Genomic DNA, 18,421 nt, shown 5'->3' on the forward strand with positions numbered 1-18,421 from the left:
ATGGATTTACAGAGTTCCAGGACACCAGGGCTATATAGAGAAACCCTGTCTAAAAAAAAAAAAAAAAAAACCTAGGATAGCAACGGTGAAGGGCATCCAAGAAGCAGCTGAGGAAGGCTCTAAGAGTTTAGGTCCTAAACAATTCCTTGCTGAAGGAACCCACTACATGACTGAGAGAAGAAACCCAAGTCTATATCTCTGCCAGCCTGGAAACTGCCAACTGAAGGCCAAGGCAGCTCAGGGAAACCTCAGACTGCCAGGATAGTTATGAGACAGTGGTGGTGGCAAGGCTAGTTGACATGGCCAGAGTCAAGCCCTCTGGTCCTGACCTGCTTGTCAGGTAGTCTGTAGGAGAGGGCGGGGGTTGAGGCGGGGGAGGTAAGAGACAGTGGGTACTCTGTTCTGACTGTAGAGTGTGAAGGGTCATACAACACAGAACTGTCCGTACTGAGTGACCCATATGGGTCTCATATAAAACGCTGATGCTGCCATTTCCCCCAAGGATCAGCCAGCCAGTCAGCCAGCTGCTAGCAAAGCCGCTTGCAGCAGGGTGGCTGCTACCTCGGGGAGGTGTGAGCAGTTAGGTGTGCCTGCCTTCAGAAGGCGCGATGTGGTTAATCCCACTTCACACCCTTCCCCTTCCCCAGCGTACCTCACACCAGAAGAAACGAGTTAACTTATACGGAGTTTATCACCTCGCTGGAGGTTGGGGGAAGGGAATGGTTAGAGCAAGCACGACAGTAGGAACCTTGTGGACTGACAGATTGTTTCTGCTAATCATTTAGACTACCCATGGTAGACAGCGGAAGGATGAGCAGGCAACAGCTCATCTTCAAATGTGCCTGGCTTGTTAGGCAAGGGATAACTCGCAAAACTCGCGATTCACAAACGTGTTCACCTGTCAACTAGGAAAGAGGGAAAAAAAAAAAAAAAACAACGCGGTCTGGGGAGACAGGAATTCAAGCTCAGCGGCTTCCATCTCCCCTTCCCCGGCCCCGCCCCAGAAGTCCTCCAGGTGAGGCGCACTTGCCAAGTGATGGGGACCCTAGGGGCGGATCAGGGCTGTTGGCCCTCGCCCACAGCCACCCCTGCAGGACACACCCTCTACCTACCTCCAGCACGGGAGAGGCGCCCTTGCTCGGCAGCGTGCAGCCCAGGAGCGCCGCGAGAAACTTTGCCATATACGAGCAGGGAGGCAGGGTCCCCTTCGCGCTCGCCGCCTCCGTCCTCGACCGGTGCCAGAGCTAGGGTGGGCAGGGCGGACCCAAGCTCGTGGACCGGGGTGGGGGCGGGGATCCGCCCGCCAAGGTCGTCCCGTCGGGGGTCTCCGGGCCTGCGGGGAGCTCGTCACTGCCGCGCCGGAGGTGCTGTGCCCGGGTGAAAGGAGCAGACAGCCTCGGGCGTCCCTGCCGCCGCGCCGCGGGAGCCCGGGCTGCGCTAGCCTCACCGGCTGGCTGTCACTAGCGCCGTAGTAAAGGGAAGGGCCCCGCCGAGGGGGTGTCGGGAGGGCCAACGGCGCACGACCTGCGGCGGCGCTGGGGCAAGGGCGGCGGCGAGCTCAGAGCAGCGTCGCAGAGACAGTCCAGCCCTCCCATGGGTAGAGTGCAGGCGACGCCTCCGGTGAGAGGCGAAGCCTGGGGGGGGGGGGGGGGGGGGGGGGGGGGGGGGGGATGGGGGGGGCACGCTGAGAGCCAGGGGCCAAGGCGGGAGGGGCTGTTCACTCAGGTGACCCACTTCCCTAGTTTCTGCCCGATTTGCGACAATGCAGGTGGGAGAGAAGGGAGCCCAGGTCCACTGACATTTGGCGAGTTACCACGACAGAACTCGAGTTATCCGCAAGGGCTCCCCACCGGCACGTGCCAGCCCCACCCTTCCAATTCGAAAGGAGGTGGTTCCAAACCCAGGATTAAGAACCCTGCTCCTGTCACACGTGAGCCCCTGACACTGGATGGGAACTGCACCAGTAAACACTAAAGAGGAGGAGAGGATCGCTCTCTCCTTGGCCTGCCTCCCAGCCAGGAGGGCCCAGAATGGGCAAGGCTGGAACCTGGACACTGCGACACACACGCAGATGCGGCCTGTTGTGTGCGGTCCAAGAACCGGACCTGGCAGAATTCTCTTTGACTCAAGACACCGGGCCAGCATTGCACTCGGTCTAGTTTTACTGCTCACAGCTGTGGCTCTCACTTAGTGTACTATGGGTGGTCTGTGAAGCTTGTTTAAAATGAGAAGTCCTGAGCTGCAATAAGTCTGGGGATACCTCAGCATCTGCTCCATCATTAGTTACTCAAAGACTCCTCTGCACGTGGTGTCAGGCTGTGGTTTGAAAAAAACAAACAAACAAAAAACAACCCACTGCCCAACTGTGCCAATGTCAGAGGTTCAGAAGGACAACAAGGGCCCTTGAGTAAAAAAGTTAAGTCTCCTGATTTTATATAAAAGTACTAGACCAGGAAAGTCTTTGGTTCTCAAGTCCTTTTCGGGACCCCAGGGCAACAGTGACCAGACTGTAGATGCTTGCTGGCTGGGGTGACTAGAAAATGGACATTTGGATGCGCAGTGGTGAATATATGAGGCTAGACTTCCTGTCAATCCACAACTCTCGCTGGCATAGCAAACAGTCTCAGGGAGAAAGAGAAGATATTCTAACACACTCACCACGGCTGCTCAAACGTCTTAGTCACATACCTTTCCCAATGAAAAGCTGACCAAGAACAGAGTTTATTTAAACATGGGTTTATAGCTTTCCTATAAATAAATATTTTTAAGAGCCGTGACATATTCTGGCTGCCTGTGCTTCTTGTCACCTTCTCCATCTTCCAACAGCAAAGGGGGTTTCCGTCCTTCAAAGATTCAAAGCTCTCTGGCTTCTGGCTGCTTGGGCCAAGAGGCAGAGAAAAAAAAACATTTGCATTGAAAGGGCTTGTACAGTTACCTTAATCCTAATGCCTTCTTATCTTAAAGTTAACTGCTTAGACAAGTTCATAACAGCGAGTGCAATGTCAACCACAGAAGAAACACCAGCGGTGAAGATCCCAGGTGTGTAGACTGCTCTTACCACAGCCTATTTTGAGACGTGAATACAGGCACGTAGTTAACGTTGCTTTACTTTGTCGTATGGAAAGAACTTAACAAAGGGTAGGTTTGGGACTCTTTTTATCCTGCACATGGTCACTTCAACATGGCTAGACCCTATTTTAAAAGAGATTGAAAAGGACTGTCCAGACCACGTAGCAGGTTAGTGTCAAAGTCAGCAATGCATCTAGGACAGCTGGAATGACGGGACATTGGGCATTACTCCCTACTACACCGTTGGAAGGTGGGCACCAGGACAGATGACAAATAGCAATCATTTGGGGGATGGAGACCAGGAGTGGTAACAAGAGGACAGACAGAATGCCACGGTAGCTTGCCATACATTACTAGTCAATAGATGGGACAGGGTACTAAGTCCTAACTGAAATAAGAAACCAACCTTGGTGACTTCTCCTGAACAGGCATTTTCTTGTGATCTCACCTGTATGTTCCCTTGTGATCTAGACTCGATCCTCCCAGATCCTCTCCTTTCCAGATCCTCTCCTCTTTGATGTCTTGCATCAGGCAGAAGCAGGGAGAAATAATCACATCTGAAAGGTGAATGTGCACTAACCCATCCTGGACAGCATGAACAACATGCAAGGTCAAGCCCTGGCTAGAATCACTGCCACAGCTGTTTCTTACTGTCACTAGTAACCCAAGGACAGAGACTCAGGACAAAAAAAAAAAAAAAAAAAAAAGGGAGGGGGAAGAGATGTAGGAAGGGAGAGGTAGAAGGGAGAGGTAGAGAAGGAAGGGAGGAAGGAAGAGATGAAGGGAGGGGAGAAGGGAAGGAAAGAAGGGAGAGAGGAAGAGATGGAGGAAGTGGAGAGGGGGAGGAAAGGAGGGAGGGAAGGAGGGAAAAGAGTAAGGAAAGAAAAGAGGAGAAAGATAGGGAGGAATGGAAAGGGGAGAGGGAAGAGGGAATGAGGGAGGGAAAGGGGGGAAGGAAGGGGAGGGAAATAATACCACCTCTACCTCCTCTGTCTCCTCTCTTTTAAAGACTGCACGAGCATTTGATAGAGAGCAGATTCATATTTTAATCCAGTGTTTCACTTTTTAGCATTGACCCCAAGGGAGTAATCAGAATTACTCTAAGACAGTGCATTTAAAATTGTTTCCCACATTTAGGGTCAAGCGAGTCTTTTCTGCTACTCTAGTGAGCACCAGGGTAAGTGGAGGAGCCTAGAGTTGGGTATGAATGCTGATGTTAACAGTGGGGCTTCTCCAACAAGTAGCTATCAGTCTCTAAAGCCCCACTTCCTCACCTAAATGGAGAGGCTAGCAATATATACTGTGTAAGAATTCAATCAGTGAATGCTATAAAGCTACACTGATTTATTATAGTGATTATTGTATTCAGATGACTTTCATACCTGTATCCACCAAGAACATGGATTGAGTGATAGGAATACATGTTATCCACTGGAAGGATTATGATTAATCATATACGCTTACCTTCTGGCTCTAATCCAGGCACAGTATTACAATACTCCATAAGTGCTGATTACTAAATGGCCAGTGGACAACTGGACAAAGTCCCTCGCCACAGCATTACAAGACCAAATCGAGCAAGCTATCTGAAGTCCAACCATGAGCGATTGGTCAATGCATTACGGTTCAGACGCTTAGAAGCAACTGTGCTTGGAAAGCATATTTAATGATCTAGAAAATGTCTTCAGATGATGTCAGAGAGTGAAAGTAAGCCACGTGTGCAGTGTGTCCTGAATCCATAGCAAGCTTGCAAGTCCACGTGGCAAAATGGAGAAAACACAGTAAAGGGCATCAGAATGTCCTGGGGCTGGGGATCACTTTCGCTTTCTTTTTCACTGTTTCTGAGTTTTTAGGTTGTTGGGGTTTTTTGTTTTTTGTTTTGGTTTTGGTTTTGTTTGTTTTTGTTTTGTTTTGATCCCTGCAGTGTACCCAAAAGCACCCTTCTGGTCCTATTCAATAAGAACTCGGGCATTTGAAAAGCGATCTCAGGTTAATCCTGATTTAAGATGTCATCATCACATCGCACCGAAACACTTGGAATGAGCCAACTAACCCAGCAAAATCTGCCCCATCAAAAGCATCATCAAAGCACATGCATGGCTGGGAAGAGGTGCTAAAGCCAGCACCGAAACCGTGATACGGAGCTCACCTTCACCCTAAGAGCAACAGTCCCACTATTGTCAGTGGCCCCTCACCCCACCCTGGGATTACAGAGTCTCCAGTGTCAAAGAGATCTATCACCCAGGCCAGGGGGCACCTGTGATATCCCAGCACTTGAGAGGTGGAGATGACAGGATCCAGAGTCCAAGGTCATCACTAACGACATAGTGAATTTCAGGTCAGCCTAGGTTATGTGGGACCCTTCCTCAAACACACACACACACAGTAAAAAACAAACAAAAAAACCTCTCTTGTTTAGTTGTTGTTGCTGTTAATTTTTTATTAATTGGTTATTTTATTTATTTACATGTCAAATATTGTTCCCATCCTGGTCTCCCCTCCACCACCACCACCACCACCCCATCCTCCCTTCCCATTGTCTCTAAGAGGGTGCCCCCCCCCACCCACTCCTGCCTCACTCCTCTAGCATCCCTCTTCTCTGGGGCATTGAGCTTCCACAAAACCAAGGGTCTACCCTCCCAGTGTTGCCAGATAAGGCAATCCTCTGCTATATATGCAGCTGGAGCCATGGGTCCCTCTGTGTGTACTCTTTGGTTGGTGGTTTAGTCCCTGGGAGCTCTGGGGGGGTCTGGTTGGCTGATAATTGTTGTTCTTCCTATGGGGTTGCAAACCCCTTCAGCTCCTTCAGTCCTTCCCCTAACTCTTCCATTGGGTTGCTGTTAATTTTATGTGAACAGATGTTTTACCTGCATATAACACATGTGACTGGTACCTTCGGAGGCCTGGAGAGGACATCAGACCCCCTGGAACAGGAGTTCCATTTAGACAGTTAAGGGCTGCCTTGTGGGTACTGGGAACTGAACCTGAGTCCTCTGGAAGAGCAGCCAGTGCTCTTAACCATCCCCCCGGCCTCCCTCTGCTTTGTTTAGTTCAGAAGCAAATTATAGGAGTCACAGAATAAACCCTGGAAGGCATCATTGGCCCAAGTGAGAAATGACAGGCACTGCAAGCCTGCTCCAGGGAACCCTACTTGAATTATACTTTAAAAAACAAAACAAAAATACAAAAAAAAACAAGGCAGGCCTCCATCACCATAAACTGACACTCTGCCGAAGCTTTCAAAATCCTATAATGAATTGGAAGGCACCCCAGTGTCTCTTGGGGTGCCAAGGCTCACAGAGAGACAAAACCAACCTATGTCTGTAGGGTGGATAAGTGGAGAGCCTGGCTTCCAGTTTAGGGACTGCAACCAAGCCAGAACCCCCATTTACAAGGCTGAGCCTTATACCACTGAGCACCTAGGACAAGGGCCTTGTTTGATATAATTACTAGTCCACAGGAATACAGCAACGACATTCTACTTTACAACAAAGAAAATTAGATTACAAGTTATCCAACACCCCTCCCTCCTCCCAGCTGAGGTCACCCACTGTACCGAGTTACAAAGTTGCCAATTACAGTGTCTTTCATGCAACGAGTGTTTTCTCAGCTGTTGCTTATCTGACCTGATTTCATACCAAACAGCAACAGCTGGCAGCAACCAAAACAATTTGGGAGAAAACAGTTTCATCTTCTGCATTCAAGTACCACTATTGATTTAAACTTAATATTTACCTTGTTTCCTCTCTTTGCACAAGGAGTCAGCACGAGGCCTCTATCTGGGCTCCATCCTGTCTTCACAAGAGGTTGGGTGACAAAGCTGAGTATGGAGGAGACGTTTTCCCATCACTGGCTGCTAGATACCAATTTACATCAAAGAAAATATATTCTTAAGATCATCTAGATGAACCCAAAATGCACCAGTTCATATGTGTGTGCTTACACATAAACACACAAACACACACCAATTTACATAAAAGAAAACATATTCTTAAGATCATCTAGATGAACCCAAAATGCACAGGTTCATATGTGTGTGCTTACACACACACACACACACACACACACACACACAAACTGATTGCTTTTGCTTAGCTTTACCCAGTAACTCCCTACATCTGGGCCTGGGTCTAAGTCCCCTGGGAGTTTATCCCTTTTCCATTCAATCACCAACTCAGTGCCCAGCCTGTGGGGGTTCTACATCCTTCTCTAACCTGTCTCCCAGCGCTGAGATTTTGCTTGCAAATTATCTCACTGATCTTTGAGCTAGGGGAAAAAATAAAAACAAACAAACAAAAACAGAAAGCAAGGAAAAAAATAAGTAGGGAGGAAGGAGGAGAGAGCTCCCTGTATCTTCTAGAGGTGCTATGTTCACATCACAGTTAAATTTACCCCCTGTATATAGGACTTCAGAGGCCAGAATTGTGGCACTGCCCAGTGAACAAGAGCAACCATGAAAGCTCCTAGTGCAACAGTCACAGATAATGTCACAGAATCAAGGACAGAGTCAGCACCTCTGAAGCTGAGCAGAGACAGCGCTGAATGTGGGAGTCAGCCTGGGTTCTCCATGGGAGACAGTAAGCCAGGGATCTCTGGGGCTGGGACATGACTCTGTGAGATAGAGTGCTTATCTGTGCAAGCACAAGGACCTAAGTTCTAATTCCCCAAACCCACAGAAAAAGCTCCGTGTGGCCATGTGTACCTATAACCCCAATGCCGAGAGCAGGTGAATGCTGGAGGATTCCCGGGGTTTTCTGGCAGCCAGCCTAGCCCCAGATCCATTGTGAGACCCTGTATCGAAGGAACAAGGGAGAGAATGAAAGATAGAACAGGGTACATGATATCTTCCTCTGCCCCCCTAACAGACATATACACACAGACATACAGACACATGACACACACACACACACACACACATAGAAGGGGAGAGAGAGAGAGACTAAAGATTCAAAGATAATCCAAGGGCTTGAGTCAGACAGCAGCTATGATTATACTTCATTGCTCCACACATAAGGGACATTTCCTTCATCCTTGGAAGTCCAAAAAGACAAATAGTTGGGCCAATGCATGGCTGGAGCTCAACTCTAACCAGACCCACTCCATCCCCTTAAAAGTTGGCATGAGTTATACCTTCCCACAGAGCTCCTGATGTGGTCTGTATTGGATACGCAGTAAGATTGAAGAATTTTGGACAAGGCTACCTCTGAGGCTCCACTGTCTGCCAGACAGTATCATCAAACATAACCACACCTACGGCTGGTGGGTGTCACAGAGAGGACAGGCTACTGCCACCCAACTGACATGTCACATTCATTATGTATCCAGTATCCATCCCCACCTCCAAATAATTCCTGAAGAAATCCAAAACTGTTTTCACTCAACTGTCATGTGAATTAAAGAGCTCTACAAACTCTCTTGTCAAAGTATCTAACCTAAGTGAGATTTCATGAACTTCGTTACATTGAGTCAACACTTATTCTATCTCTCATCGTTCACATTCCCTCCATGGCAATTACTTATTATGGCAGAGTATTTTAAGGGAGTAATCTATCATGGATATACCTTTGGCCCCTCTGTGAGCTATAGTTACTGAAGACTAACCCACTGCTAATTGCTCTCAAAGGCAGAAAAAAGAAGTTCAGGAAAACTGCATCAGATTCAGCCTGGGAAGAACTGTCAGCCATCCATGGTCTAATCTGCACAGGCTCGGAATGTCCACACGGCAACAACCATGTATAAGCCGTATATAGCAGCCTCACTATGCCATTGTGCATGGTGTGCACAAGTGTTTGTGAGACCCACACCCTCGGACATTCTACCTTACGATGAAGGAGCTTCTTGATTCTTGCTTGGCGGATGCAGTCTGTAGGCGATAGATGGATATTGGGAAGATGGAAAACGATCATTCAAATATGCCGGAGGCATCAGAAGACAAAACAAAAGTAAATATAATAGCAAAACCCTAATAACCACTCCACAGACAAGGAAAACACAATTGTTCCACATTAAAAGCTCTTGTGGGGTGGGGAAGAAAGGGGAGAGTGGGCTCTTTGTGTTTGATTCTGGAGGCATACATATATTATGCTCACACTGAGAGCTGGCGGGCAGATGGTTGAATCTCATACAGAGAATATTAAATCTATTTGGAACCCTCTTGCCCTCCTGATACAACACTACAGATGCCCAGAGGGCAAGGCAGTAAGTTCACCAATGCCAACAAATCACTCAGGCTCTGTCACTAGCTGGGACATCCTCACAGCATCCCTGAGCACAGGGAGTTTATAGAGTTGGCCCCATCTACCACAGGAGCAGGTCAGTGGGCTCTCTCTCTCTCTCTCTCTCTCTCCCTCCCTCCCTCCCTCCCATCTCTCTCTGTTACACATACACACATACACACACACCTCCATTTGTATTCATACTGGTTTCTGCTCATAAATATGAATATCTATAAAATGACACATGAAAACACACCAGCATCCATTTCATCATGAGGTCCAGAGAGCTTTTGCAATCAGTAGAAACTTACCAGGGGACATTGTAAAGTGCAGGAGAAATGAAGAGTCTACACACTTAATTTGTCCAGCTCTCCTCTACTTGATGAATTCTCCAATGGGCTGTCATTTAATAACACAGTGAAGGCTACTGATTCCACTGATTACCCCTGGGGAAAAAAAACAACTCTGAGATAGAAGGAAATCACAGAAAAGAAAAGAGAAGAAAAGAAAAGAAAAAAGCACATCCCACTGCCTGGTTTAGACACCTAAATTTTAGTGGCTTAAGAATATTTGAAAAGTAGGGTGTCTTTGAGTTCATCTACTAATGGGACAGTACACAGACCCAGATCTTTGGCACTACGGGACGAGAGCTGGTTAAAATGCAGAATCCTGTGACAGGCCCAGGCCTCCTGCATTAGAATCTACATTTCAGAGGAGCCCCCCTGGGAGCTTGGCTTTCTCCTGAATCCCTCCAGAGCAGTAACTCCAGGTGTGGCTTTGTGTGCTATGTTGGCTCACAGAAAGAAAGACCTCAGCTTTTGTTCCCTTTCCTTTGAAATCTTTGTTGTATTTTTTATTGTGAACTCAAATTGGAAAGGAACTGAGCTACGCCACAGTTGGACATTGAGTGTGATGGTGGTTCGTGTATGAACCTCTACATACCCTGAAAGTGTGAGCACGCCACCTTATAAATCGGTGGGGTTGTCCACTTAGAAATGAGAGGCAATCTCTCCTGGATAATCACTTGGTTATAGACCAGGAGAGACAGCTCATGTCTGTGTCCAAGAAGCCTCCACTGCCACGGACTGACTGGCAGCCCTCTGCTTCCTCCCAGGTTGCTAACGAGCATGCCCTCGAGTACAGTGAGACTTTCTCTCAGACCGTTCCCACTGGTGTTCCCAGCTCTGTCTAATCAGCATGTCTAATTTGCTGCCCTGGATGACAGGGGTAAAGGAACATGCTGCCCGTGGTTGTCCAGTGAGCCTCACGATGCACCAGTGTGCTTGGGTCTTTGTGGGACCCACACCTGAGCAGATTATCATCCTCAGGAAGTGGGTGATGTGGCAAGTGTCATGAGGGAAACTGCAAGAGGATCATGGGAAGTCTGGAGAGCCCAAAAAAACCTCCATGAGGAAGGGATACCTGGGTGGGGGCCTAATGGATGATCTCAGGCAGAAGCAACAAACACAAATGGCCAAGTGCAGAAGGATTTGGAAACAGACTAGATTCTAAATGCTGTCTGAAATAGCCAGATGCTGGTGGTTAGCGGAGGAAAACGGGGAAGTGGGAGTACCAGAACAGATGGACTTCCTATGTCTGGGTCCTGATAAGTATTTTTACATTCCATAACATAAAATTCATGAGCCCACTACTAATGGGACTGTACACAAACCCAGATTGTGATTTCCTAATTTGGGTTCATTTAAAAGCAGACCCTGAAACAAAGATGTCAAATAAGTCATCGAATTGAGAAATAAAGTAAAAACCATGCTAAGGGTTAAAGAAGACAACGGAACAAGGCAAGTCGGTGTGGAGGTTGGCAAGGGATTCTGTGGTCTGAGTTCTGGAAAGAACCCTCCGGAACAAGCTTCAGAATGTTTCCACTGGGAAACAAGGAAGCTGATCTCATGTCAAGCCAGCTCCTAATCTACACAGTTAAGAGATGATCCTGGTGTAGGGGGTACTGTGCAGTAGGTATGTAAGCCAGTGTTTTGTTGCTGTGAAGAGACACCAGGACCACAGCAACCCTTAGAAAGCATGTAATTAGAGCTGGCTTACAGTTTCAGAGGTTTAGTCCATTATCATCACTGTGGGGAGCACGGTAGCATACATTCCAATGCATTTGTTTTTATCTCTGCCACGTGTTGAAGGGGAGGTGTGTAGCAGTAAAGGACCTATTCTGTGTCCTGTCCTGGTAGAGCTGGTGTCCTAGGGGAAGAGGCGGTAAAAGACTCCTCAGAGTTCCATGGAGAGAAGGAGGCTGCCTGTAGACTATGGATGTCAAGGATGTCAGAGTGGAAGAGAGATAGAGTAGGCCAAAGGAGAGGGCAGTGTTGAAGCAGAGACCACAGGTGTTAGAATTAAGCAGCAAGTCCCAAACAAATCACAAATCACCGCCCTGCAGCTGGTCTCAGTGCGAGGTTTATTAGGAGGGGAAATAGAGGCAGCCTCTGGGAGAGGGAGGAGAGAGGAGAGAAGGGAGCGGGGAGAACTAGGCTTTTATTGGGCCCCTGACACGTGTGCAAAGGGACAGACACGACAGCTGTTTCCTCTTGGGCTGCTAGAGATGACATGTCTCATCATTAGGTCCCTTGAGGTCTGGCTGTAAAGATGCCTGATTGTTGTGAAATCATTTCTAGCTGTCCATGGATGTACCTAATTGTCAACAATCCTCTCTTTTCCTTATCATAAAGAGGAGAGTCAAAAAAGGGGAGGGGCCGGTTGTAAGGTGGGAATAGGGGCATCGGATTGAACTGCTTCCTGTTATCTAGGGGTGTTGTTAATTTTGGGGTGTAGCTGACCCTCACCATCAAGACTCATTCCATGTTCGGTCGCATCAGGTTCTTCTGTGGACAGTGTTGGTAATCATGCAAAAGGAACTGATTAATTGGTTGGTTGGAACTTTTTTGAATTTATCATTGGAGGAATGTGGAGAAGAAATTAATGAACCAGGGAACAAATAGTTAAAAACAGAAAAATGAGAAGAAGAGGGGTTAGGAAGGGCAGTATCCATTTCCATATGGGGTTTGTGAAAACTCAGGGATCAGAGGCATCAAGCTGTTCTCTGCGTTCTTGGAGGTCTGTTTGGAGTCGTTGGGGTTTGGTTTTTACTGTACCCGACTGGTTGACATAGTAGCAGCATTCTTCCTAGAGAATAAAAGCCAAGGCCACCCTCTATAGCTGTAAGAAGATCCAGTCCCCATAGGTCTTGAAGCACCACTGTTGCCAGGGAATCCATCTGTCCTTGGAGAGTGAGCTTGGTTTGAGCCACCTCTTGAAGATTGCAGACAAGCTGGGAAGAGAACTGGTTGTACAAGGTTAGAGAGGTGTTCAGTCCTGCCGTTCCGGGAGCAACACGGGCCAGGAGTGACAGGATTTCACTACCCTTTTGTTATGTTGGGCAGCTATTGAGTCCACACCAGGATTGCTAGCCGCTCTTCCCTGTGGATTACTCCTAATTTGGGGAAAAGAGACCAATGTGTAAACTCCTGCCCAGCTTGCAGGTAAATGATGATATACCTGAGTACCAGAGAGAATTGGCATGTTCTGGACTTCAGGGCACTGTGGCAGAGGTGAGGTATCAAGGGTTATGATTCTGATGCAGTCTAGGGAGCTTAGCGTTCCTACAGAGTATGTCCTGGATGTCTTAAAACAGTCTGCCATGAAAAGAGAGATAGAGAAAAGGTATGGAGTCATGGCAACATCGGAGTCAGGGCAGCTGATAAAAGGTGAAGTGAGGTTGTGTGGCAGTATCTCTAGAGAAGCTGTAAGAGGTGATTGTAAGTTACTTCCAGGGGGTACACATAGCCAGCAATCTTTGAAGTGACCAGGTTGGGTGACATTAAGGAGTTGGTAGGCTGAGGTCTGAAGCAGAAGGTGAAATGACAAGTTAGTGCCATTTATGAGGGAGGATGTCAGGGATGTAATAACTTTGGAGGAGTGTTTAAGTCTCCTATTTCTCCAATGTCCAGAGGTTGGACAATTGAGACATACTTTCTCTGGATGCAAATAGTCCTTATTGGAGACCCAGACTGGTTCTTACGGTTGAGCTTATCAACAATGCCCGTTTCCCACCTGGGATTCCATGAGTCTTGAATATAGAAGAAGAGGGTCTTGCGTTGTTGATGGAAGTGATTGTTCTGTGATTGGCAAGACCAATTTGGGTAGGAAGCAGACAAAGTGGTCATAACACTTAGATGGAATGGTGGATACAAGGGTGAAGGCAATTTGGATCAGCCCCTGACATCTCACTATGGAGCAGTTTCCTGAGCCTATTTGGAAAGACTGTTATCAGTGGGGGTTTCTTGAACCTGGATTCTCTTTTTCATAAGGTCTTGTGGGAGGTTTTGGAGGGCAGGGAGAAGAACAGGGTTGAGTGTGAGAGGTTCCTTTGCACTCCTTCAGTGCTAAGTTAGTGTGTTGAGTCAGACCCAAAGGGCACATGACGCTCGCTCACAGCTTCTGTTCACTACCTTCAAAGTTAGCTCGGTGATTTTAAAAGTTCAATTGGACTTTTTGTCGCTGTGTTTAGTTTACATTCTCATATTATACTCCAGTGTCTCTTCCCCCTGGCTCCTAAAATACCCAGCACATGCACTCCTGGGGCTTTGCCCTTTCATCAGAAAACCAAAGCTATGGTAAACAGGTGACCTCTGTCCCTGCTGTGGGCCAAGGACCACGACCAATGCCTGCTGATTAAAATCCCATCAAAGGGACTGGCACAAGGCTGGGTCCTTCTCGGGAGAAAGGGAAAAGCCATCTGGAAAGTCCCCGGCATCTTTATGACAGCTACAAATTGCCAGTTATTAATGGCTCCCAATTCAACAGCCAGACTGAAACCAGGACTCGATTTGTTAGGGAAATGCTGGAGACAAGCAATTTAACACAGAAAAGGGCAAACACACCCGCCCAAAGGCTCTCCTCTAAACAGTTCAAAGGTTTCCTAATCCTGCTGCTGTAGAAGGCGATTCATTAATGGCAGAAAGATGATGCTCCAAGCGGTGGCTCATGACTAAATCATACAATGGAACACCTTCTCGTTGACCTTGAATTATGTATTCAAACAATGTGTTCCGGTATTCAAGTTGCAATCTGGGTAGACAGGGTTCATGGGAACATTCCTCAGAGTCCTGTAGGAAACAGAAATACACTCTGGGAGAGGAAGGTCTCTTGTGTTTTTCATGAAAGCATTTTAGAAATTGGTTACAACCTTCCTGCGTTTCTGAAGGTTATTTAACAAGACACCAGAATGACAGATATAGCCTGGAAAGTTAAGCTGTCAGGGATACTTAGCCTATACTCCTAGATTCCTAAATTAATTTAAAATTATCCCATCTTAGTTATTACAATTATCTTAACATTATATTGTTCCACATGCAAGACAATCTTGGCCCAACTCCTATCCTATAGGAAACACTGAGAATCTGGACATTTATTTGACATGAACCTGAAACTGTAACCAAGAAACCAGGAGATTTTTCCAACCGCTCAGGCTAAGCTAAGATGAATGTTTTACAAGGCATAAATCACAGGTTTGTTGGACAGCCTTACAGGTTAAATGATGCAAGCAGTTTTAGTGCAGGCTTGTGTGATGCCCACTGAAATGAGATGTGAACCGGTACCTGCAGGGGGATGTGCAGGCTTATCCATGAAGACTTAACCATAAGTCACTCGTTAGAGCTAATGGAGCGTAACTCTCAAGGTCCAGATCACACCTCAGAATTTTACTGCCCGCAGATAGATAGAGCAAGGCAGGGGCACCAGCTGGGGAAATTAGAGGCAGATAAAATGTTTTTACCTGCTCAAATTAGAGAGGGACCAAAAGTGTCATCACCACTTCTGCTCAGCTGTCATTGCAGGGCAGTTTATACAGAGACTCCTCTGTATATATACAGCATTCATCATCAAAACCTGCCTTCGGCTTCCAGAGGCTGTAATGCCTTTGCTATAAAAATGGCACTAGAGGAGGCAGGTGTGTCTAATCTGATTGGAGCATTACATAGTATGTGCATGTATTGCAGCATTGTGGGGCATACTATCAGTATATAGAACGTTTACATTTTTTGTATATTCACTTAAAATCATTTTTTAAAAACCCACGTTAGCTGCTGGGAAGAGGGCTCAGTCTGCAAAGTGCTCGACACACAAGATTGGGGATCTGAGTTAGGATTCCCGGCATGATCTTGAAAAACTGTGCACGGTGGCACGTGCACCCATAAGCCAAACACTAAGAAGGTAGAGAGAGGAGAAGCCCTGGGTTTTGCTGTCCAGCCAGATTGACTGAACCAGTGATGTTCAGGCTCAGTGAGGGACTTTGTCTCAAAACTAATATGGAAAGTTAATGTCACTAATATTGTGACAAGGACAATTGACGTCAACCTCTGGTTCTCACATTCCCATGTACATATGTGTGCATGCAAACCCTCCAGGTACACACACAAGAACACATAGACACATGCAAACACACACACACACACACACACAACCACTTTATGCTATGTCTATGTCATCTACATGCAACAAAACCATCCAAGCAGACATGGAAGACGGTAACAGTGTCGTATACCTTTCCATCTAAATTGAGCTTAGTGTTTTGACATAACTGCTCAGTAAGTAACTCTTAAAGGGGTGAGAATATATATATATATATATATATATATATATATATATATTCAATGCAATATTGATAGGGAAAAATAATTACAGACAAGAAACAATTCCCAAAGGAAGAAACCATTTTAATCATTTTTTTCCTCTTATTTTAACAAAGTAAGCTTGTCTACTCCCTTCCTCCAATTAAAGCCAGATCTAAACTTAGAAGACCTATTCTGTCACTTAAAATTGACCTTTGTCCGGCCTGGAAAGAGAACTTCTTGTGGCTACTCAGCTGAGGTTAGTGTAACACTGTCCACCACCGTGGTGCTTACACTCGCTCAGTTAACAGCAAGACGCCACGACTGGAGTTGTATTTAAGTGTCCTCTCGGATGGCATCCTAGTGGGATAAGATAAGGAAATCGCGTCTGCAGGCACACATTGCTAATGAGGGGTGAAGTTAATTGGTGTGCTGCAACTATACCAACTCCTTGCTTACAGAACCACTCAGCGACATTAACACGATTCTGTACTCAAGGTTGCTGTTCCGTCACAGCTAGTCATAACTTCAGGCCGGGGGGTGACGATCACTCCTGAGGAAGATGGATTTCTTGAATTAGGTATCAGAGCTATTAGCTCACATGGGGTCTTGCTCACACACAGGGGGCTTTCTTCTGTCCCAGTAATAGCTGCACAGACCGCAGCCCAGGATGGCTATTTTCTGTTCTTCAGTTGCTCATAGCTAGCTTTAAACAGATATCCTCCATGTCTCACAGATGAGGGTACAAAATTTGTCAAAGATCACATAGCAGTCCAGTGGCAGGACCATGACTGAAATCGACTTTTAGACTCCAAAGTCTGCGTTTTTTTGTGGGGACTGTACCACATGGCCTGAGACTTATACTCTGTGAAGGCAGCTGAGTTACTCTGTTGAGAAGGACTTTTTGCTATGTTTTTCCTGCTTGGGGAAAAGTGAGTCCAGGTGAACGGCTGCTCCCCCTCAGGACCTCCCTCATAGATGACTTAGCACTTCACAGTGTTGTTGCTGTTGATACTGTAGCAAGTCACAGGCACTGTTCTCAAAGCAGGGTTACTTTAAAAAGGGGACTGAAGTGGAACTCAGAAAGGACCCAATTAGTCAGGGTTCTGAAAGAAATCTCCAAACATCAACTTATAAGACAAAGAACCAAACAAACAGTGGGTTTTCAAAAATTGATTTTAAATAAATACAGTTGTTTTAGTGAAGTGAATCCACAAATAAAAACCATCACTTGGCTGGCTTAAGGTACCCACTCAGATGCCGGCCCAGTCTCTAACTCTGTCCATCACAATGAACTTCTCTACAGAGCTGCGGTTCTGAAGCAGGGGCTCTACTCAGGGCTTTCAACTCTCACTATCAGTTACATTTTTATCCTGTTATCACACACACACACACACACACACACACACACACACACACACCCCACGCACACACTGCACACATATACATACACATAAGCACACGCACATCATGGAACTGAAACTAAGAAAATGAATATATTTAGTTTGATGTCCTCTTCCATGGCATGGGTGTCCTTTATCTACATCCGTTCTTCCTCCCAATGATGAAGAACAGATTGTTCGAGGCTTTGAAGGGAAAATCTTACCTAGGGCATAGGGCTCCTCCTACCATGTCAGCTGGCACTCACTGTTAGGGCCACTCTTTTAACTCATAAAATGGTCCTGCCTGAAATTTGCAGGCAAGGAAAAGACAAGAAGACACAGACCAACCCCAGGTCACAACCCAGAGGAAATCCCTGCGGACATTTTGATGTGGCTTCTTATTACACATCTTCCTTCTTATTACACATGTTCTTGGCAGTTTCGATTTGGTTGATTTGCCGTTGGAAATACAGCTCCTATTCTCAAGATGAACTGGGGAAAACAAATATACAAGCAACTTAGTTTTTATCCTAAATATTGAAAAAATAAACATTTCTAAGAATGACTTGTGAAGGGCCGAATTTCAGAAGGCTTATCAGTTTAAACTCCTTGCCCTAAGGGCACCGAAGCAAAGGAAAGTGACGCCTGCAGGCTCCCCACGCCAAGGAACTTCATTCACTTCCCCAGTAACAGGAATCCCCAGTGAGGATTACAGAATTCCACAAAGGCAGGAGCAGGCAAAAAGGAAATTAAAAATTGTGAGGGGAGAAAAGGACATTAAACAGACTCCGCTCATTTGTTTTAATTAGCATAGCTGAATTTTAATTATCACAGTTCTTCACCAGACTCCAGTAAATGTGCTGAAACCATCTTGTAAAATTAACAGAGCTTTAACACGACAGGGCCTTGCTTAATTTTATTCTATTCTTCATTTGTTTTTAAGGGGGAAAAAAAAGTAATTTAAGCAAGAAGGTTGGGGGTATTGGAGCAGGCAACTAAAGTAGAATGAACTAGAAATTCCTCTGACCAGGATCTCCAGGAAGGCAGGGAGGCCTCTGTTCTATTTACTAGGGATTGCTTAATCTGGCACAATTAATAATTGGTACCTGGATGAATGTAACCA

General features: G+C 46.4%; 1 protein-coding gene across 1 annotated transcript in view; it reads right to left on the bottom strand.

Annotated features, from left to right (window-relative positions):
- Positions 1 to 1,437, bottom strand: part of LOC110295182 — a 362,990-nt gene extending 361,553 nt beyond the window's left edge. The window contains exon 1 of the mRNA XM_021163664.2: positions 1,113 to 1,437. Coding sequence (XP_021019323.1) covers positions 1,113 to 1,181 — 69 coding nt within the window. The 5' untranslated portion in view covers positions 1,182 to 1,437. The remainder of the gene's footprint in view (positions 1 to 1,112) is intronic.
- Between the last annotated feature and the right edge of the window lie 16,984 nt (positions 1,438 to 18,421).

Source organism: Mus caroli, chromosome 5 (assembly GCF_900094665.2).
Source record: "Mus caroli chromosome 5, CAROLI_EIJ_v1.1, whole genome shotgun sequence".
Classification (NCBI taxonomy): domain Eukaryota; kingdom Metazoa; phylum Chordata; class Mammalia; order Rodentia; family Muridae; genus Mus; species Mus caroli.